This window comes from Oncorhynchus nerka, linkage group LG18, assembly GCF_034236695.1.
Source record: "Oncorhynchus nerka isolate Pitt River linkage group LG18, Oner_Uvic_2.0, whole genome shotgun sequence".
Classification (NCBI taxonomy): Eukaryota; Metazoa; Chordata; class Actinopteri; order Salmoniformes; family Salmonidae; genus Oncorhynchus; species Oncorhynchus nerka.
The window spans coordinates 63908488-63931369 of NC_088413.1; the positions used below are offsets into that span (position 1 = coordinate 63908488).

At 42.3% G+C, this 22882-nt stretch overlaps 2 protein-coding genes across 5 annotated transcripts in view; both read left to right on the plus strand.

Annotated features, from left to right (window-relative positions):
* Positions 1–14545, plus strand: part of LOC115146327 (connector enhancer of kinase suppressor of ras 3-like) — a 72772-nt gene extending 58227 nt beyond the window's left edge. For both annotated transcript variants that reach the window (XM_065004264.1, XM_065004265.1), the window contains 10 exons: positions 4123–4176; positions 5230–5269; positions 5745–5914; positions 6359–6432; positions 6598–6669; positions 6764–6825; positions 6995–7119; positions 7634–7985; positions 12975–13165; positions 13395–14545. In XM_065004264.1, coding sequence (XP_064860336.1) covers positions 4123–4176; positions 5230–5269; positions 5745–5914; positions 6359–6432; positions 6598–6669; positions 6764–6825; positions 6995–7119; positions 7634–7985; positions 12975–13165; positions 13395–13601 — 1347 coding nt within the window. In that variant the 3' untranslated portion in view covers positions 13602–14545. The remainder of the gene's footprint in view (positions 1–4122; positions 4177–5229; positions 5270–5744; positions 5915–6358; positions 6433–6597; positions 6670–6763; positions 6826–6994; positions 7120–7633; positions 7986–12974; positions 13166–13394) is intronic.
* Positions 14546–14734: 189 nt separating this feature from the next.
* The window catches only part of LOC115115556 (rho guanine nucleotide exchange factor TIAM2-like), a 170132-nt gene continuing 161984 nt past the window's right edge, over positions 14735–22882 (plus strand). The window contains exons 1-2 of one of the 3 annotated variants that reach the window (XM_065004266.1): positions 14735–14877; positions 18757–18840. In XM_065004266.1, coding sequence (XP_064860338.1) covers positions 14848–14877; positions 18757–18840 — 114 coding nt within the window. In that variant the 5' untranslated portion in view covers positions 14735–14847. Of the gene's footprint in view, positions 14878–18754; positions 18841–21071; positions 21164–22882 lie in introns of those variants that run through there. The other 2 variants (XM_029688345.2, XM_029688346.2) reach the window with 2 other exon arrangements.

Sequence of the window (22882 nt, forward strand, 5' to 3'; positions counted from 1 at the left end):
ATTAGATAAGTGTCGTGACAATTATCAGAATGGAACATGACGGGAGATTTAGCCCAGAATGCTGTGACAAATCTACGTTTCCGGGAAGGCTATTGGACTCTGACATGAGTGGCGGAGGGCTTACTTAATTTCCCCCACTGTGCTTTTTTATGTTACAAAACATGTTCAGTGTTAAATCATTCTAATGCGACATGCTAAGACTTTTGTTCTAGAAGGAATGAGAACGGTAGCAGCAATCTTTTCCATTTGAAAACAAAAAAAGCCATGGCCCAGTTCATTTTAACTTAATGACAATGGTGTTACTTGATATGGGAGGGAGAGACTGAGGGAGGGAGGGACGGACGGAACCTCCATAATGGTATATTTTGTGAAATTGATTCAATAGTGATGGCTTTAGTAGAATGTAATACCAGCATGATTATGGCAAGTGTAATTGTTTGTGCAGACTGTGGGTATACTGTATATGGTCCACAGCAAAGAGTGTGACAATTCAATGAATGTCAAGTCAACAGGATGACGTATTATACACAAGTGTAGCAGTGCGGCTTGGTTCGGTTGTGTTCCGTGTATGTCCCTATATTATGCCTGTCACTTTTTGGGCACAATGGGGCATGAAATGTGCCCCATGAGAGTTGAGGTCAGGGGGGACACGAGGAGGAGGGTAACCTCTATATTATAGTTGTCCTCTCCAGGAATATGTCTGGTTTGCCACTAGTCTCCCAGCACTGGGAGAACCCACCACATTCAAACCTCGGAGCAGATAGCAGCTTCCATCCACAAACATTACAGCCCCAGTCAGAGCGCTAGATCTGCTCACGCATGCAGACAATGTTATGGCTACGGCTTGTGCTCCCCATAGGGAGAGAAGAGTTTTGATTTCCCCACATATTTCCTCCCAGAAAACCATAAGTGGACCAAGAGGGAACTCTGCCTGTGATCTAGTGTTTTATTATCTGTTGCTGAAGCAGCGGCTACTCTTCCTGAGGTCCACATAAAACATGACATAATACATATCAATAGGCAAGGACTGAACTACACACTTTTTATAAGAACAATATTACTAAAAAAGGTCTGACGGACAGTTACATGCATACATACAGTGAGCTCCAAAAGAATTGGGACAGTGACCCATATGTTGGGGGGTGGGGCTCTGTACTCCATAGAAATGATTGGTAAGTAATGTATTGTTGCATTTTGGGGTCACTTTTATAGTAAATAGGAATAGAAAATATTTCTAAACACTTCTACAATAATGTGGATGCCTCCATGATTACGGATAATCCTGAATAAATCGTAAATAATGAGTGAGAAAGTTACACACAAATATCATACCCCAAGACATGCTAATCTCTCACCATTACAATAATGGGAGGTATGATATTCCTGCGTCTAACTTTCTCATCATTATCTACGATTCCTTCATGATTATCCGCAATCATGGAGGCATCCACATTATTGTAGAAGTGTTTAGAAACCTTGTATATTATTTTTTCAATAAAAATGACACCGCCACATCAGTCATTACCAAATTCAGCTGAGGCCTAGAACTTAGGGAATGATTTGTACCAAATACAATGCTTTTAGTTTTACAAATGTTCAGTGCTAGTTTATTACTTACCACCCATTCCAAAACTGACTGCAACTCTTTGTTTAGGGTTGCAATGATTTTACTAGCTGTGGTTGCTGACACGTATAATGTTGAATCATCAGCATACATAGACACAGGCTTTGCTTAGTGCTAGAGGTAGATCATTAGTACAAAAAATCGAGAACAGTAGAGGGCCAAGAGAGCTGCTTTACGGAATACCAAAATTTACATTATTTACTTTAGAGACGCTTCCATTAAAGAATACCCTCTGTCTTCTATTGGATAGATAGCGCTCAACCCAATATATATCAGAGGATGTAAAGCCAAAATACACGTTTTTCAAATAACCGATTATGGTCAATAATATCAAAGGCTGCACGGAAGTCTAACAATACAGCTCCCGCAATCTTCTGATGATCTGACACATTTATTTTCTTTTTCCTAAGGCACCTCCGTTAAAGTATATTTTATGATATTCATTCAGTAATGATGGCTTTGATAGACTGTAATATCCGCATTATTATGGCAAGTGTAATTGTTTGCACAGACTGTGGATATATATGGGCTACAGCAAGAGTTTGACAATTCAATGAAAGTCAAGTCAACGGGTTTGGCGTATTATACACAAGTGTAGGCGGTCTTTACACATTTGATGCGCTGGCTAGAGGGACATCTAGTGGTTACTGGGTGGTGGCGCACACACTAACTCAAGTGGAAGAATTCTGAATCACTGATACTTTAAAACGACCCTAATGTTCGACAACGTTTTAGCGGAGTTTCGACGTTGCAAACTCTCCTTCAACAGAAACGTTATCATCGTTAAAATACGCATTTTCAAATCTAGGTTGCAGGTATGTTTTGGGGGTGATATATTTGAGTACTTGACTCAATTTAATGTTTAACACCAATTGTTTTTTCGTTGCCCTGTTAGTTAAAACTGCATTATTATAGGCCAATATGATCTTTACAAACACGGGGTTTGGTTAAACAATTTTAACTAGTCAATACATCATAGAAAGACACACATTTTAGTAAATGGCTAGGCATAAAAAGGTTCACTGAACCCGGGATTAGTCGAGTCAATGTTTTGCTTGGCACTTGGGCATAACAAATCCTACTAATTAGGCGTACACCGTAGTTTTGTGATATTGTATTCAGTTCCAACCATGGCCGTTATTGGTCCTATTCAGGATTCTTGGGAGGTCCTTACCCTATTGAAATTGAATATGGTTAGAGTTAGGTTAGGTTTTAGGGTAGGGAAGTCCCATGGATCCCCCAGATAGCACTAACCAGCAGTGATTGAGTGTGGAAGCATTTTGCCCCTCTTGACCTCTCTGATGTGGTAATGCTGCTCTCTAGAGCTGGTTGTTACATAGTTTCTGTAATCTGATAACTGGTGCAGTTAGTTCATCTGTTTAGCTGTGGTTAGTGGATCCATAGAGTGAAGTTCATAGACCTTGCATAAGGTAACAGTGAGGTATCATTCAGTTTAGCTCATGGTCACCGGTTGGCTAACAACCGGAAACATGTTGCTGGCTGAAATGCAAGTGTGTTGAGCAAGACTGAGGGAGAAGTATATGCTGGGTAGGTTTCCTTTCTGTGGTATGTGTCATTTGGTGAGGACCAGCCTTACGATGCAGGTAGTTTAGCTGAAGCAGGACTCTGAAGTGTATACATCTTAACCTGGTTTGAAAGCAGCAGGTACTGATTTATAAACAATGTATCATCTTGATATCATTTATGTTGTATTATTAATGTAGTATGGTATTATAGGAATGGGATTTTTGAGCTGCCAGTACTTAAAAATAGTTTTCAATTCATACATCTTACTGAATTGGATGTATTTACTATGGATCTGGAATGACTGTTTCCTTATTTGACATGCTTTTATCACTGGCAAGGTACCTTTTGGTTTGTGTGGCTATGGGGTCTGTTAGGGTCCCGCCATCGAAACCTTCAGTTATTCTCTGTTTGGAACCCAGTTCCCTTGAGGGAGTATCCTATGAGGAAGTTGGTCAATAATGTCAATGCAAAGAACTGTGTTTCTGCCTGTGACAATGTCGGTTTCCATGTTTGGTTTGAAGATGTTTTGCTGTAATGAAAAGGACTGACTACACTTTTGTTTGTCCGTTAGCAGACACTTTTATCCAAAGTGACTTACTGGAGCAATTAGGGTTAAGTGCCTTGCTCAAGGGCACATTGACATATTTTTCACCTAGTCTGCTCAGGGATTTGAACCAGCAACCGCTTGGCTACCTGCTGTTACAATCATGTGAAAATTGACCTATGGGGGCAAAATGCAACTTACAGTGTACATGCTTTAAATGGCTACCTACTCATCCATGATGTGAGGCAGTTCCCCCTTTTTTTCTGAATCCAGAGAGAACAAGTTGACGTTCTGACATTTTTAGTATTGTACTCAGTCTATTGATTTAAAATGGATGGTAAATAATGTTTTGTTTCTTGTTGCATCCAACGACGATGCATTAGTATTTTAAGGTCTGTGAATAAACTAAAAAGGTCTCTCTCTGCAGGCTGCCTTCCCTATATCTCTGGCTCCCTCCATGGCAGCTGATGACTACAACCCTGTAAGTACTGGAGATGATCTATAATTCCTTTCTCATATGATGTCATCATTAAATATAATTTAACTTTATACACTGAACAAAATATCAACACAACATGTAAAGTGTTGATCCCATGTTTCAAGAGCTGAACTAAAAGATTGCAGAACATTTCCATACACACAAAAAGCTTATTTTTCTCATTGTGCACAAATTTACTTCCCTGTTAGTGAACATTTCTCCTTTGCCAAGATAATCCATCCACCTGACAGGTGTGGCATATCAAGAAGCTGATTAAACCTCATGATCATTACACGTGCAGTTTTGTCAAACAACACATTGCCACAGATGTCTCAAGTTTTGAGGGAGCGTGCAATTGGCATGCTGTTTATTTCTCTACCGTAAGCTGCCTCCAACGTGGTTTTAGAGAATTTGGCAGTACCAGACTCCCTACCACAGGCCACGTATGGCGCTATGTGGGTGATCGGTTTGCTGATGTCAACGTTGTGAACAGAGTGCCCCATGGTGGACAAGCATAATCTATGGGCTACGAACACAATTGCAGTTTATCGATGGCACAGAAATACCGTGACAAGATCCAGAGGCCCATAGTTGTTTTTTTAAAAGATATCTGTGACCAACAGATGCATATCTGTATTCCCAGTCATGTGAAATCCATAGATTAGGGGCTAATTAATTTATTTCAATTGACTGATTTCCTCTTATGAACTGTAACTCAGTAAAATCTTTGAAATTGTTGCATGTCGAGTTAATTTTTTTTAAATAAGTTTTTTATTTCTTGTAAATACCACATTTACAATATCAGAGAGAGAATGAAAACATGAAAGAAACAGAACAGTATGTTTGAGAGAGAGAATGCACGCACAACAAATAATTATTTTCGAGAGAGACTGAGAGCGAGAGAGACACATGTGACACTGTTGGTGTGAAACAGGATGTTCCAGAGACTATATTTGAGGTAGTTGGGTGAGGGACTGTCTGATTGAGCACTACCTTCAATCACCCATCTCCTGAACTAGTGACTATCTGACCTCTTACAACCTTCTGTTCTCCAAGGTTTCCCTGAGACAGAAGTCCAGGAGGAAGACTCGAGGAGGTAAATTGTTATCCAGGCCTGATTCTGCTGCTTGCTGTTTGTGCAGCTCAATTGTAATTTGGCCCCTTGATGTGGGCGTGTGTGAAGTGACAGGATGATTAGAGTGTGTGTGTGGAGGGTTGTGTTGCAAATGCCTTAAGACCAAGCTCAGCAAGAGAGCCCAGTATTATTAGCCTTCTGTTCATGGGCAGTTACTGTATGCTGAGCAGTCTGTGCTTCATTGTGTGTGATATAATCCTTTGGAAAACCTTTTTGACTACTTCCTGTCTGACAACTTACATGTGACACAGGTAGGCTGAAAGTGGTTAAAAGAGATTCTGAATTTGCTGTACATAAAAATAATTTATGAGACCAATCAAAGTGTCGTATTAAAATGCCTGCATTGCAATACATTGAAAAGGAGGGTTTATTGTTGCATCCAACCACGGTGCATGAATTCAGGAACCATCTCCTCTGTGTGTGTTTCTATGTTCAGGTAATGTGGCAATGAGCAGGCGGAGGGTCTCTGTTAAAGAGCTGGGGGAATCTGACCACCAGGGCTGGCTCTACAGGAAGAAGGAAGGAAAGGGCTTCCTGGGCTTCAAATGGAAGAAGTACTGGTTTGTGCTGAAGAAGACTTCTCTGTACTGGTACACGAATCCGCTGGTGAGTAACGCTCACCACTTAGCCCGCTACGCAGAGTAATCCTGTCATTGCCACAGCTGCCTGCTGCCTCTCGTCACTGTTGGAGTTTCACATGGTGTTTCCTGAAGCTGGAAATGTCAGTGTGTCAGTTTCTTCTACAGAGGCTGATGTGATCTGCATGACTTATTGGCGTGATGGAGGAATTAATAAAGCCTGTGTTTACCATGTGTCAAAACAAATTTGAGGGAACTAGAAATTGAGAAAAGGTGACGGGTGTTTCAAGTTTTAATGTCACGTGCACAAGTACAGTGAAAAGCCTTTCTTGCAAGCTCCAAACCCAACCATGCAGTAATCAATATCAAGAATTTAAGGTGTTATGAATTAGGTGATGGTGCATGGAATAGTGTTTTTGATTTTTTTTATTGCTTTAATGCTAAGAATCTGTCAATCCGGTCTTATTTTTAGGCAGAGAAAGCAGAGGGATACATTAACCTGACTGACTTCATGATCGACAGAGCATTGGAGTGCAAGAAAAAATTGTAATTAACATTTTTCTTATTTTATAAAATCATGCTACTGTTGGTGTAAAAATGTCAATGAGTCTATTCCAAGAAATCATTGAACATTTACTGACACTTTTTCAGTCTGAGCAGAGTGTGAGTGATTGAACACAGTGAAAAAGTAAATGTTCACCTCTCTTGCAGTGCCATCAAAGCATGTCACCCACAAGTCATGATGTTTCACTTTGCAGCTGATACCTACGAGGAGATGAACATGTAAGTCACATGAAGAGAGTCATGTAAGTTAAGTTAAGAGTGTCATCATCGAAGCAGTGTGAGAAATGTGACCGTTTCTCTTTGTCTTTTGCAGATGGTTGAATAAGCTTGGACTCGCTTCAATCCAATATGAATTGGCAGAGGGAAACACTGCTGGTAGGTTTTCATGTTGATCAGTCAGAATGGTTTATCATTTATCAGTCAATTCCACCAACTGACTCACTCTGTCCTTTACTACTATTGCCTCAGTATCACTGCTTGATTATTGTTTGTCAAGCCGAAGACTGGGGAGTATGTAGCCTAATGGCATTTTGACTCTGTCCAGAGTGCTACAGCGAGGCGAGTGATCACGAGGAGGCTGAGACAATAGAGGCTCCCCCTCCCCCATACTCAGAGCAGATGAGCCAGGACTCTGCGGATGTGGGTGGTCCACATGGCAGTGGACATCAGGTCAGTAGGCACTGGGTTGTTGAGGAAGCCCTGGTAATTAGGGCTAGGAGTTTTTCCTAATCGTGTGACCTGACCAAGAAAAACTTTGGGCCCTAGTTACACTGTGTTGCATTTCTTTCTGCAAAGTGTTGAGCGTTAAAGTGGCACTCCAGTCGTTTCACCTCATTTAACACCTGATTTACTTAACAAAAGGCACATCTCAATAGGTGGTCCAGATATGTCATGACATCACAAGTGGGGCTTTTCTTTTGTTGTCTATTACTCCACAAACAAGGGTGGAGGCCGATGACATCACAGATTCCCATCAGACCAACTCCTTGAATGCCCTACTCCTTAAAGTTTGCAGTTGTCTTAAAAACATTATTTTCCTGAATTTTTTTTTTAACCCTTTTAGTGGGTGTACTTTACTGTATTTATACTTGGGTTATCGCTTTTCAACAGTAAAAGTAAAAAATAATCATTAGAGGACATCTATTAACCCTGCTGAAACACCCTTAATGTTCATGTCTCCCAGGGTAGCCTCCTTCCCCCATACTCCTTCTCCCCTCCCAGCGAGACCAATGGATCCTTCTCCTCACCTGTCAGCACGATAACATCACAGAGTTCCGTGTCCTCTCTGGCCAAGCATCGTCAGTCCTGGCTGGACCTGGTCTCGCAGGCCTCACCTGTTGCCGGGGAAACGGTGGTGTGCTCTGTGCAGGTCCACACAAATCGGCCCCCACAGCATCAGAGGAACGAGGGGCCCCTACAGCACCACCAGGAGGCTTCGTCCTTCCAGGACCCCCCAGGGAGCACGGCCAGGGAAGACTTTAACTCCAGGGAGCAGACAGAGGAGTTGGCTGTGCTAGAAATAAGGACAGAAGATGGTGAGGAGCCTTCTTTAGCTGTTTTTTTCTAAACAATTGTTGACTTAAATAAGGGGAGCATATTAGTTAATTAATTGAGAAGGAAATGGAAAATCCACCCATCTCACAATTTCTATGATATTAAGGAAAAGTGAGAGCAGTAGTTGTGCCCTTTGGATGCCTTTTGTTCTTATGTTATCAGACCTGTGGATAAGAGAAGTGCAAGTAGACCACACTTCATGTTGCCTCTGGTTGTATAATGTTACAGCTTTGGTCTTTGGGAGCACATTAGAGCTGACAGTAAAAATACACTACGTGACCAAAAGTATGTGGACACCTACATGTCGAACATCTCATTCCAAAACCATGGGCATTACTATGGAGTGGGTCCCCTCTTTGCTGCCAAAACAGCCTCCACTCTTCTGGGAAGGATTTCCATTAGATGTTGGAACATTGCTGCGGGGACTTGCTTCCATTCAGCCACAAGAGCATTAGTGAGGTCTGGCACTGATGTTGGGTAATTAGGCCTGGCTCGCAGTCCAATTCATCCCAAAGGTGTTCGATGGAGTTGAGGTCAGGGCTCTGTGCAGACCAGTCAAGTGTTTCCACATGGATCTCGACAAAGCATTTCTGTATGGACCTCATTTTGTGCACGGGGACATTGTCATGCTGAAACAGGAAAGGGCCTTCCCCTGTTGCCACAAAATTGGAAGCACAGATGTGTCTAGAATGTAATTGTATGCTGTAGCATTAAGATTTCCCTTCACTGGAAATAAGGGGCCTAGCCCGAACCATGAAAACCAACCCCAGTCCATTATTCCTCCACCAAACTTTACAGTTGGCACTATGCATTCGGGCAGGTAGCATTCTCCTGGCACCCGCCAAACAGATTCGTCCGTCAGACTGCCATCTGGTGAAATGTGATATATCACTCCAGAGAACGCGTTTTCACTTCTCCAGAGTCCAATGGCGGCGAGCTTTACACCATTCCCGCCGACGCTTTGCATTGCCCATGGTGATCTGAGGTTTGTGTGCGGCTGCTCGGCCATGGAAATCCATTTCATGAAGCTCCCAACAAACAGTTGTTCTGCTGACATTGCTTCCAGAGGCAGTTTGGAACTTGGTAGTGAGTGTTGCAACCGAGGACAGATGATTTTTACGCGCTTCAGTACTCGGCGGTCCCGCTCGGTGAGCTTGTGTGGCCTACCACTTTGCGGCTGAATAGGTTGTTGCTCCAAGACATTTCCACTTTACAATATTAACTCTTACAGTGGACCGAGGCAGCTCTAGCAGGTCAGGCATTTTACAAACTGACTTGTTGGAAAGGTGCCACGTTGAAAGTCACTGAGCTCTTCAGTAAGGCCATTCTACTACCGATGTTTGTCTATGGAGATTGCATGGCTGTGCGCTCGATTCTGTACACCTGTCAGCAACAGGTGTGGCTGAAATAGCCAAATCCACTAATTTGAAGGGGTGTCCACATACCTTTTGTATATACACTGCTCAAAAAAATAAAGGGAACACTAAAATAACACATCCTAGATCTGAATGAATGAAATATTCTTATTAAATACTTTTTTCTTTACATAGTTGAATGTGCTGACAACAAAATCACACAAAAATTATCAATGGAAATCAAATGTATCAACCCATGGAGGCCTGGATTTGGAGTCACACTCAAAATTAAAGTGGAAAACCACACTACAGGCTGATCCAACTTTGATGTAATGTCCTTAAAACAAGTCAAAATGAGGCTCAGTAGTGTGTGTGGCCTCCACGTGCCTGTATGACCTCCCTACAACGCCTGGGCATGCTCCTGATGAGGTGGGCGATGGTCTCCTGAGGGATCTCCTCCCAGACCTGGACTAAAGCATCCGCCAACTCCTGGACAGTCTGTGTTGCAACGAGGCGTTGGTGGATGGAGCGAGACTTGATGTCCCAGATGTGCTCAATTGGATTCAGGTCTGGGGAACGGGCGGGCCAGTCCATAGCATCAATGCCTTCCTCTTGCAGGAACTGCTGACACTCCAGCCACATGAGGTCTAGCATTGTCTTGCATTAGGAGGAACCCAGGGCCAACCGCACTAGCATATGGTCTCACAAGGGGTCTGAGGATCTAATCTCGGTACCTAATGGCAGTCAGGCTACCTCTGGTGAGCACATGGAGGGCTGTGCGGCCCCCCAAAGAAATGCCGCCCCACACCATGACTGACCCACCGCCAAACCGGTCATGCTGGAGGATGTTGCAGGCAGCAGAACGTTCTCCACGGCGTCTCCAGACTCTGTCACGTCTGTCACATGTGCTCAGTGTGAACCTGCTTGCCAATCTTGGTGTTCTCTGGCAAATGCCAAACGTCCTGCACGGTGTTGGGCTGTAAGCACAACCCCCACCTGTGGACGTCGGGCCCTCATACCACCCTCATGGAGTCTGTTTCTGACCATTTGAGCAGACACATGCACATTTGTGGCCTGCTGGAGGTCATTTTGGAGGGCTCTGGCAGTGCTCCTCCTGCTCCTCCTTGCACAAAGGCGGAGGTAGCGGTCCTGCTGCTGGGTTTTTGCCCTCCTACGGCCTCCTCAACGTCTCCTGATGTACTGGCCTGTCTCCTGGTAGCGCCTCCATGCTCTGGACACTACGCTGACAGAAACAGCAAACCTTCTTGCCACAGCTCGCATTGATGTTCCATCCTGGATGAGCTGCACTACCTGAGCCACTTGTGTTGGTTGTAGACTCCGTCTCATGCATTTATTGTCAATCAGTGTTGCTTCCTAAGTGGACTGATTTCACAGAAGTGTGATTGACTTGGAGTTACATTGTGTTGTTTAAGTTGTCTTCATGACTGTCTTGGTGTGTTTGGACCATTCTAGTTTGTTGTTGATGTGGACACCGAGGAACTTGAAGCTCTCAACCTGCTCCACTACAGGCCTGTCGATGAGAATGGGGGCGTGCTCGGTCCTCCTTTTCCTGTAGTCCACAATCATCTCCTTAGTCTTGGTTACGTTGAGGGATAGGTTGTTATTCTGGCACCACACGGCCAGGTCTCTGACCTCCTCCCTATAGGCTGTCTCATCATTGTCTGTGATCAGGCCTACCACTGTTGTGTTGTCTGCAAACTTAATGATGGTGTTGGAGTCGTGCCGGGCCATGCAGCAGTGGATGAACAGGGAGTACAGGAGGGGACTGAACATGCACCCCTGTGGAGCTCCAGTGTTGCGTGGCAGATGTGTTGCTACCTACCCTCACCACCTGGGGGCGGCCCGTCAGGAACTCCAGGATCCAGTGGCAGAGGGAGGTGTTTAGTCCCAGGATCCTTAGCTTAGTGATGAGCTTTGAGGGTACTATGGTGTTGAACGCTGAGCTGTAGTCAATGAATAGCATTCTCACATAAGTGTTCCTTTTGTCCAGGTGGGAAAGGGCAATGTGGAGTGCAATAGAGATTGCATCATCTGGGTCTGTAGTCATTTAGGCAGGTTGCCTTTGTGTTCTTGGGCACAGGGACTATGGTCGTCTGCTTGAAACATGTTTGTATTACAGACTCAATCAGGGACATGTTGAAAATGTCAGTGGAGACACCTGCAAGTTGGTCAGCACACGTCCTGATGATCCGTCTGGCCCCGCAGCCTTGTGTACGTTGACCTGTTTTAAAGGTCTTTCTCACGTCGGCTACAGAGAGCATGATCACACAGTCGTCCGGAACAGCTGATGCTCTCATTCATGTGTCAGTGTTGCTTGCCTCGAAGCGAGCATAGAAGTGATATAGCTCGTCTGGTAGGCTTGTGTCACTGGGCAGCTCGTGTCACTATGCTTCCCTTTGTAGTCTGTAATAGTTTGCAAGCCCTGCCACATAAGACAAGCGCCTGAGCCGTTGTAGTATGATTCAATCTTAGTTCTGTATTGACGCTTTGCCTGTGATGGTTCGTCGCAGGGCATAGCAGGATTTCTTGTAAACTTCCGGGTTAGAGTCCCGCACCTTGAAAGTGGCAGCTCTACCCTTTAGCTCAGTCCGAATGTTGTCTGTAATCCATGGCTTCTGGATGGGGTATGTACGTACAGTCAATATGGGGACGACGTCCTCGATGCACTTATTGATAAAGCCAGTGACTGATGTGGTGTATTCCTCAATGTCATCGGAAGAATCCCGGGAACATGTTCCAGTCTGTGATAGCAAAACAGTCCTGTAGTTTAGCATCTGCTTCATCTGACCAATGTTTTATAGACTGAGTCACTGGTGCTTCCTGCTTTAATTTTAGCTTGTAAGCAGGAATCAGGAGGATAGAGTTGTGGTCTGATTTACCAAATGAAGGGCGAGAGAGAGCTTTGTACGCGTCTCTGTGTGTGGAGTACAGGTGATCTAGAATTATTTGCACATTTAACGTTGATAGAAATTTATTTAACTTAAGTTTCCCTGCATTAAAGTCCCCGGCCACTAGGAGCACCGCCTCTGGGTGAGTGGTTTCCTGTTTTCTTATTTCCTTATACAGCTGACTGAGTGCGGTCTTAGTGCCAGCATTTGTCTGTGGTGGTAAATAAACAGCCATGAAAAGTTGCTGTTTATCGTCCTGTTTTCGCAGTTTTGGATAATCACATAAGGTTGGTGGCACCTTAATTGGGGAGAATGGGCTAGTAGTCATAACTGGAGCGGAATAAGTGGAATGGTATCAAACACATGGTTTCCAGGTGTTTGATGCCATTCCATTTGCTCTGTTCCGGCCATTATTATGAGCCGTTCTCCCCTCAGCAGCCTCCTGCACTAAGAATACAGTGCATTTTCTAATGACTGTCAATTAACCAGTTGGAAAAAAAGATTAACCGAAGCAGTTATAGTCAAAACTATGTAAATACTGTCAATGAGCTTTAAATCACTTAATATTCTGTTGAACCATTTTTGAGTAAGGAAATTGACCCCAAACCTCATCCTACTTTATCTTTAGGGATTTTTGAAAAGTAGTAAAATACCAATATTTTTCTGCCAAAATGTAAAGTTGTTAAGGTCCATTTTATTCTTGCAGTGAACCACGAAGCCTCATCTGATGAGATGGAGAGATTGTACATCCACCTCAAGCAGGCCAGCCTCTCTCCCATAGGAGACCGCAAACCATCCACCAAGAGGGACTTCAGAGCCTCCTTTATAAAGCGATGCAAAAACCAGGACGTTAACGAGAAACTGCACCTCATCAGGACCCTCAACAGCACGCTAAAGGTATATCCGCCAACTTGACTAGAATTATTGTATGCTTTTGTTTTTATCAGTTTATCATCACATAGGTGGCAGTATCAAATTGTTGTCCTTGTTTTCTGCAGAAATTGTATGTGCTATTTATGCATCATTTTGAATAGTATTGCAAGTATTGAGACTCTTGAGCATAGTTACTCTCTCTCTCACTCACTCACACTCACTCTCTCACTTTCTCTCTTCCCCTTTGACTCAGGCCAAGGAGGCAGACCTGTTGACCATCGAGCAGGTGCTGTCAGACCCTGACCTCACCTCGCCCAGATTCAGGGAATGGAAAGACGCCAACACACCTTTGCTCCAGGAGATCTGTCTCAAGCATGTACACCAGGTGGCAGCACAGGTAGATCCCTCCGCAGCAGCAGCCAATGCCATCGCTGTCTCCTTTGTGGAGACCAGTTTATAAGGGAGTAGGATGAAGTTGCCCCTAAACACTGATCTAATGTCAGTTTTGAGTTTCTACCACTAATGCTTATGAATAGGATTTGGGATGGATGTGCTGATTGTGGACCTGTGCCTAAGGGCAACTTTTACTCAGAGCGTTTTATAAGACTCACTGCCATTGTCTACCCATAACCCAGTAGCACTAATAGTTGTACTTAGGCTGCGTTTTTATCAAATTATATACAATAGGAAGCAGCTCATGTTGTCTTGCCACTAAGTGGACTCATGATAAGAATAGTGTATATATATTTTTAAAGTTCTTAAATGGAGTTGATGCAAACATTTGGTTGATTGGATTAAATTATATGGTTTTATATTGTTAATGTTGTAATTTATCTTTTTATGTTTAGAGATCTAACAATTTTCCGTTTTTTTTTTTCAATTCTGTTTTAATGTGTACAGTATTTGTGTTTGCTTGTTTTTGTGGTATTTTAAGTAGTGAGTGATGGAACATTGGGTACATGTGAACCATCTCTCAGAAAATGTATTTCCAAGTGTTTATTTTGCAACATGGTCAGTAGCCCATAGGACAAGGTTTTATGTTCTAACAGTGCCACAGACATGCACTAGTACTGCCTTGACTAGTACTGTGACTTAGACTTATCTTGTTTACATTAGGATCGTGATACTTTTGTGGGTTTGCTTAGATACATTTTCATTCAACATTGCTGTATGTGATAGATGTTACATTCAGATCCATGGAGATGTTGTTATGCAATCATAACATTTTGTGCCAGCAACAATTCATCACGAATTGTAATTGAGATGATTTAGCTGTGGTAAATATTTTAAATAAAATAATTGTACATAAGTGTAAGGTGTGTACAATTCTATATTTTCATTGGTAAATTGTCATGAATTGCCTGTAAGAGTATTAAAGCGTTTAAATGCTCTGCGTTATAAATATATTTGTGTCTTTGTATTTTATTCCTCTGACAGAGTATGCTTTTTTGAATAAACTATCGAGGTGTTATAGTATTTTTTGGCCACGAGTCGTCGCCAATTACTTTCATTTGTCTACTGGACCTGCAATGCCAATGTGTGACACTAGGGTTCGCTGGTTTCTGTGTACTGTTCGTATTGGATTTCGTTGTGGTTGTGCGCCATATTGGCCATTTCCTCCATCTCACCAAGCCAGAGCATGTATGCATCAAGCCGGTTGTTGAGAACAATATAAACATTTTACAGCGAACCCGAAATACAACACCATGGAGGCAGTCAAAGCATTCAACGACGAGGTTTGTATGATTTCTCCCCCATTTCAATGGAAGTGACTGTTAGCGAATTGTATGATTGGCGTCAAGTAGAAAATGGGGAGAAGGGCAACTAGATACAAGGCCTCATCCTTTCAGTAGACACGGTTTGCTTCGCCTATGAATATTTACCACCCTTTTAGTATTTGTACGTGTAAGCGAAGCTATCTCGTCATTTGGTCAGAAATAACTATGCTACCTGTAGCTAGGTACTCTACCAACTACTGTACTGTTAGCCACATTGTGATCTGGCAGAGTGCGCTAAGAATGTTTAGCTAATGTTAGCTGACGTAATAGCTAAACTCACTCAGCGAAGCTAACTCAAAAAGCGTAGAAATAACTACCTACAACCCGTGTACACCGCCCAATCTTATTTAGTTAATTTCTTAGCTGTCACATTCAACTGGAGGTTTGCTGGCGAGCTAACTAACAATGTTAGCCAAGCTGTGCCTAGCAAGGCCGGGTAAACTGGCTAACGTTAGCCAGGTAGCTAATGTTATGTTTTAGCGTGGTGGCCTTGTGCAGTTAGCTAGTAAATTATGCAGTAAACCAATACTTGACTTTGTACGACTAGGTACCTACACTATATGTAGAAAGTTAGCAAATATATTTTTAATCCAAACGTATTTTGCCTGGACATCGCGCGTGCGCCAGCGCCTTGCCAGTTTGCGCACACAATTCGTGCAGCCAAGTGGTCGAGTCACAATTCTTCTGACAGGAATGCAGTAATTAGATGGGACTTTTGGTTTCTAAAGTCCCAACGTTACATGTTCCTCATTCTTATTCTTCTGCACGCGACTCGTTTTACACCATTTAAACTGGAAACAAAATTCAAACTTTAAAATGTGAAGACTGGTCTGGAATAGTGTGCTTGCATACAACTTTTTGATATTTATACATTTTTAAACACTTTGTCTTTGTCCATATTAACTTAAATATGACTTTTTTCAACATGTTAAAGCTCCCCATTGTTACATAATCACTTCCAACACTCACTGTAAACAATGCAACTTTTTACTCCTCAGCTTTGATCACTTCGCAAACGATTTAGACAAAAAAAAAAGCATCAACATTTTCTCTAACTACAGTGCATTAGGGAAGTATTCAGACCCCACGACCTTTTCCACATTTTGTTACTTAACAGCCTTATTCTGAAATGTTTTTATTTATCAATCTACACACAATGCTCCATGATGACAAAGCAAACACGTGTAGTTAGTCCCTTCCGGGATCCATGGGACATCCCTAACCTCCACCGTAACCCTAACCATTTTAAATGTCATATCCAATAGGGTAGGGACCTCCCAAGAATCCCAGTTGGACCAATAACTGCCATGGTTGGAACTGAATAAAATATCACAAAACTATGCTTGTACGCCTAAGTGGTAGGATTTGTTAGGCCCAAGTGCCAAGCAAAACACTGACTGGACTAAACCGGGTGCATTCTGAAAGTATTCAGACCTTTTCCACATTTTGTTGCGTTACAGCCTTACTCTAAAATGGATTAAATAGTTTCCCCCTCATTCATCTACACACAATACCCCACAATGACGGAACAAAAACAGGTTTTTATACATTTTTACAAATGTATTTAAAAAATACATTTACATAAGTATTCAGACCCTTTCGTCAGTACTTTGTTGAAGCACCTTTGGCAGTGATTAAGTCCTTGAGTCTTCTTGTGTATGACGCTACATGCTTGGTATTTGGGGATATTTCTTTTCATTCCCAGCCTCCGTCCCCGCAGGAGGTCTTTTGCCTTTTGGTAGGCCATCATTGTAAATAAGAATTTGTTCTTAACTGACTTGCCTAGTTAAAGGTTAAATACAATAAAAAATAAAATATCCTCTCAAGGTTGGATGGGGGAGCGTCGCTGCACAGCTATTTTCAGGTCTCCCCAGAGATGTATGATCGGGTTCACGTCCAGGCTATGGCTGGGCCAGTCAAGGACATTCAGAGACTTGTCCTGAAGCCACTCGTGCTTTGTCTTGGCTGTGTGCTTAGGGTCGTTGTCTTGTTGGAAGGTGAATATTCGCCCCAGTCTGAGGTCCTGAGTGCTGCGGAGCAGATTTTCATCAAGGACCTCTGTACTTTGCTCCATTCATCTTCTCCTCGATCCTGACTAGTCTCCCAGTCGCTGAAAAACCACCCCACAGCATGATGCTGCCACCACCATGCTTCACTGTACGGATGGTGCCAGGTTTCCTCCAGATGTGACGCTTGGCATTCAGGCCAAAGAGTTGAATCATCAGACTAGAGAATCTTGTTTTTCATGGTCAGAGTCTTTTAGGTCTTTTGGTGAACTCCAACTCCTTTCCAAATCATGTCCAATCAATTGAAATTACCACAGGTGGACTCCAATCAAGTTGTAGAAACACCTCAAGGATGATCAATGGAAACAGGATGCACCTGGGCTCAATTTCAAGTGGCATAGCTAAGGGTCTGAATAATTATGTTTACATTTATTTTTATTTAACCTTTATTTAAATAGGCAAGTCAGTTAGGAACCAATCCTTATTTACAATGATGGCCAAACCCAGATGATGCTGGGCCAATTGTGCGCCGCCCTATGGGACTCCCAATCACGGCCAGATGTGATGCAGCCTGAATTCAAACTAGGGACTGCAGTGGAAGCCTTTTGAACTAAGATGCAGTGCCCTAGACCGCTGCGCCACTCGGGAGCCCAATGTATAAAAATATAAAAAATTGCTACAATTTTGAAAAAATACATTTTTGCTTTGTCATCATAGGGTATTCAGTGTAGATTGAGGGGAAACAAATAATTTAATACATTTTATATTAAGGCTGTAATGTAACAAAATGTGGAAAAATTCAAGGGGTCTGAATTCTTTCTGAATGCACTGTATTTTTGAACACTGCTGTTTTGACCACTCTAACAAGTCAGACAAACTCCTCTACTTCACTGCTATTCAAATCTGGCTTTTGAACAAAAATATATTCTACCAATAAAAAGTTCCAGGTGTTTGTAGGAGTTTAGAGTGCCGAAAAAAATAAGCTTTCTTATGTCTCATCATTGAGCAACTCAGGCGGAGCTGTTGCAAAGGATACTCTCACAAACTTAGGGTAGAGGGTTACAACTGTTTGTCAGAGTTTAGAGTGACGAAAAGCACATAGATAACGTCAACTAACACCTCTCTCATATTGCGTCATTAAGAAGCCCTTGCTATGGCAAAAAGAGGGCCATAGACTAGAATTGTTAACTAATCTAATCACTGTTTCAGTGCTTAAGCTATTAACTCCAGACTACCGCTCTCTACTCAGATTGCTTGTCAAAATATTTTTGATGCTGTATATAATTTAACTATAAGCTTAAAGTGTGCATAAATGAACATGAGTTTGAATGAGAACCACAGGAATACAGAGGTAGCAATTCATAAAATAACTCACCAACAGTCAATCTTGAACTGTTCAAGCTAGGGACACCAAACCAACTTTCACGTGTTCAGACTATCCCAACTAAACATGTTTTCCAGACTATCCTATATAAATGTGCGGCTTTGCTTTAAATAGTACATTTAACATTTTTAAAATTCTACCACAACAATAATTTTAAAATGGTAAAGGAAGTCCCACTAATTGTACTTCATGTACAATTACCATCTAGTTCACACACAGCTATCTGGTTGAGAACTATAGCAATAATGCATGTCTAAACTAGTCCTACAATGCACAATTCAACTGGCCTATGTAGCCTACTGTACAAACTCTTCAAATGCATTTCAAGTTAAATATTTGCCATTTCTCTGAAGCCTTAGCCCTGATAATTGTTTCTTGTCTGATTTAATGACTGTATATTATATTAGATGTTTAAAAGGTTTGTTTCCATCGCTTTTTGTGTTTCAGCTCTACTCTCTGAATGAGTACAAGCCTCCGATCTCCAAGGCCAAGATGACCAATATTACCAAGTCTGCAATAAAAGCTATAAAAGTAAGTATGTAGAAATGAATGAAATGAGACAGAGTTGGGGTGATCGCGGACAGGGAGCCTCTTTCCCAGCCATACAATGATTGGGTTTCAATCAATCCTTGTCTTACCCAAACTAACTAAGCTCCTAGTCATTCTGACATGTTCATGCAATGCACTCTTTGGTTAATTTGCATAAACTGATAAAACCCCATCTTTGGAAGTAATACGAATGTTGCGTTACAGCCTTACTCTAAAATGGATTAAATAGTTTCCCCCTCATTCATCTACACACAATACCCCACAATGACAGAACAAAAACAGGTTTTTATACATTTTTACAAATGTATTTAAAAAATACATTTACATAAGTATTCAGACCCTTTCGTCAGTACTTTGTTGAAGCACCTTTGGCAGTGATTAAGTCCTTGAGTCTTCTTGTGTATGACGCTACATGCTTGGTATTTGGGGATATTTCTTTTCATTCCCAGCCTCCGTCCCCGCAGGAGGTCTTTTGCCTTTTGGTAGGCCATCATTGTAAATAAGAATTTGTTCTTAACTGACTTGCCTAGTTAAAGGTTAAATACAATAAAAAATAAAATATCCTCTCAAGGTTGGTGTGTCAGCCGGTGTGTTTGTCGTCCTATTCACTCTTAACCAAAATATATGTATATAACACTTTCAGCCATTCATTTAAAAAAATAAATGTAGCGCCTTTTTGTCAGACTGGCTAATTCTGTGTCATTTGTATTTGATAACACTAATTTCAAAATGCGTCATAAACTGTGCTGTCACTAACGCTGGTATAACATGCTTATAATTAGGCCTGATGAAATACAGTTGAAGGTGCCACTGAAGAATGTGCCACAATGTTGATCATTCCGTTTGAGGTGGTAGCTACTTACCAGTAGATAAGCTAAATGTTTGGTTGGTAATGGAGAGGTTGTTACACTTTTCCTGTGAATCCATGCATTTTTCTCCAACTGAGAGCACTATCTGTAAACCTAATTATAATAGTGTGCTACTGTCAGGTGTTGTTGTCAGTACTTAAACTCCAACTCGTGTTCGCCACGGCGCAAACATTGTTCTCAAATAGAAGTGATTGTATTTTCTTATGCTAGATAGTAATTTACTTCTGCTGTCTGAGTTAGCAAGAGCATGAATAAAACACCAGGACGGGTGAACTTATGAGTGCTTCAATAGGCCTAAATCACAACCTTATTTCTCATGAGATCTCACCTTTTATGGTATCTGTTCAAGTCCTCTTGTTTTCTTTCCATACTGGTATGACAGACGGTGCCTAATGCTGATTACTAGAAATGGGTGGAAACACTAGTGTAAGCAGATTTTTAGCTTGACATGCAGATTGATGCTGATAAGCTGCTTCTCTTTGATTGGACATTTCATATACCCTCATAACCTTTGATGGTAGATTGTGTTGCCAGCTCCTGCCCAGCCATACTTTGATAACTCATCTGTGAAGTTAGTTAGTGTCTGTGATGTGAGCCCAGACACCACAGGATGTGTGTTGCTCTCTGAATAGAGAGACAACCAGTTGACAGGCTCTCCTGGGTTTTGCATGGCATGTTAGACAGTAGGAGTAGCTTTTCACTCTGTGGGGCACCATCTATTGCAGAGCATTACTCAAACTTCTACCAAAAACACAGGCAATGAACATTCAGGAGACAGAGGAGAAAAGAGAGATGAACATAGCATCTTCTTTGGAAATGTAGTCCCAGCACAAAATATGCTTTCTTTTTTGTATTGGCTACAATCTAAGAAGAATGTCCTCTTCCTAAGAGCTCCCATACTTTCACAGAGCTAGTAATTCACTGCTGGCTGAAACCTTGAACCAAACTCTTTCATAGTAGTCATCTGTATGCATCCTAATCAACCATTTCCTGGGTAGTTACACTTAAACAGAAAGAATCCTTGACTTTCAAGTCATAGACCAATCTTACAAAGACATCTTATCGCTAAAATAATCTTATCGCTCGTTGCCTTCTCCATCTTTCCAATGTCTTTTGCTATACCTCTCGCAAATTTCTCTCAGTCTCTATGAACAGCTCCTTTACCTTTTAACAACGGATAACAAAATAAGCTGTACCACGATGAAGTGCATTGCTAACCACTTTTGGGGATGGTCAATCAATGTTTATTTTTGTTTTGTTTTTTGAATCTGTACGAATTAGTGTGATCTTGGTGTTGCTGTGCCTGTGTTGCCTGTGAATAACTCCTGTTTCCCCTTCCCTCAGCAGCTCTCGCAGCTCCCCCAAAGCACTGAAAGTGAAGCAGGAGGATGGGGTGGAGAGAGTAACAGAGATAAGGGAACCCCTAACCAGCTTAGGTAGGAGATGGGCTGTTTCAAACAAGGAACATGGAAGAAGCCAAACCAAGGAGACACAAATGTCTCCCTCATAGAGAGAGTTTGGGATGGCTGGGGCGCTCTTGGCTCCTCGAGTCCCTGCTCTCTACCCCAGCAACACTTTCTCTTTTCTCTGGCTTTCATACGTGGTTCAGTTCTGACTGAGGTAGAACAGAGTTGAATAGACCGAGCTGTTTCGGGCTCTTTTTAAGTTGTTTGAACTTGAAAAGTTGTCCATCAGTGTTCTGTCTGTAGTGTAGGCTAAATAATGTTATGCGGGTGTCTGAGTTAAACTGCCCAGCTACTGTTTCCCCAATTCTTTAGAGTCTGTTAGACCAAGGTGGACTAAGAATTGTATCTTATTTAAAATCCTGTTACTAATGCAAAGTAGCTGTTTGAAGCCATGCATTGCACAGTGGTGGTGGTCACCGTTGGCATCAGAACAATACTGCAGATGAAGGGGATGTTTTATCACTGACAGATGAAACATGTTGTTAGTTCTCCATGAGTAATGGTACAGTGCCTTCGGAAAGTATTCAGACCACTTGACTTTTCCACATTTTGCTACGTTACAGCCTTATTCTGAAATGGATTAAATAAAACATGTTCCTCATCAATCTACACACAATACCCTGTAATGGCAAAGTGAAAACAGTTTTTTAGAAATGTTTGTAAATGTATAATATATATATTTTTCTAATACCTTATTTACATAGGTATTCAGACCCTTTGCTATTAGACTCGAAATTGAGCTCAGGTGCATCCTGTTTCCATTGATCTTCCTTGAGATGGACTCAAATCAAGTTGTAGAAACATCTGTTGTAAATTCAATTGATTGGAGATGATTTGGAAAGGCACACACCTGTCTATATAAGGTCCCACAGTTGACAGTGCATGTCAGAGCAAAAACCAAGCCATCAGGTCGAAGGAATTGTGTATAGAGCTCCGAGACACGATTGTGTCGATGCACAAATCTGGGGAAGGGTTCCAAAAAATGTCTGCAGCATTGAAGATCTCCAAGAACATAGTGGTCTCCGTAATTCTTAAATGGAAGGAGTTTGGAACCACCAAGACTCCTCCTAGAGCTGGCCGCCCGGCCAAACTGAGAAATCGGGGGAGAAGGGAGGTGACCAAGAACCCGGTGGTCACTCTGACAGAGCTCCAGAGTTCCTCGGTGGCGATGGGAGAATCTTCCAGAAGGACAACCATCTCTGCAGCACTCCGCCAATCAGTTCTTTATGGAAGAGTGGCCAGGCGGAAGCCACTCCTCAGTTAAAGGCACATGACAGCCCACTTGGAGTTTACTAAAAGGCACCTAAAGACTCTCAGACCATGAGAAACAAGATTCTCTGGTCTGATGAAACCAAGATTCAACTCTTTGGCCTGAATGCCAAGCGTCACGTCTGTAGGAAACCTAGCCCCATCCCCACGGTGAAGCGTAGTGGTGGCAGAATCATTCTGTGGGGAGGTTTTTCAGCGGCATGGACTGGGAGACTAGTCAGGATCAAGGGAAAGATGAACAGAGCAATGTACATAGATTCTTGATGAAAACCTGCTCTAGAGCGCCCAGGACCTCAGACTGGGGTGAAGGTTTGCCTTCCAACAAGACACAGCCAAGAGGAGGAGTGGCTTTGGGACAAATCTCTGAATGTCCTTGAGGCCCAGTCAGAGCCCGGACTTAAACCCAATCGAACATCTCTA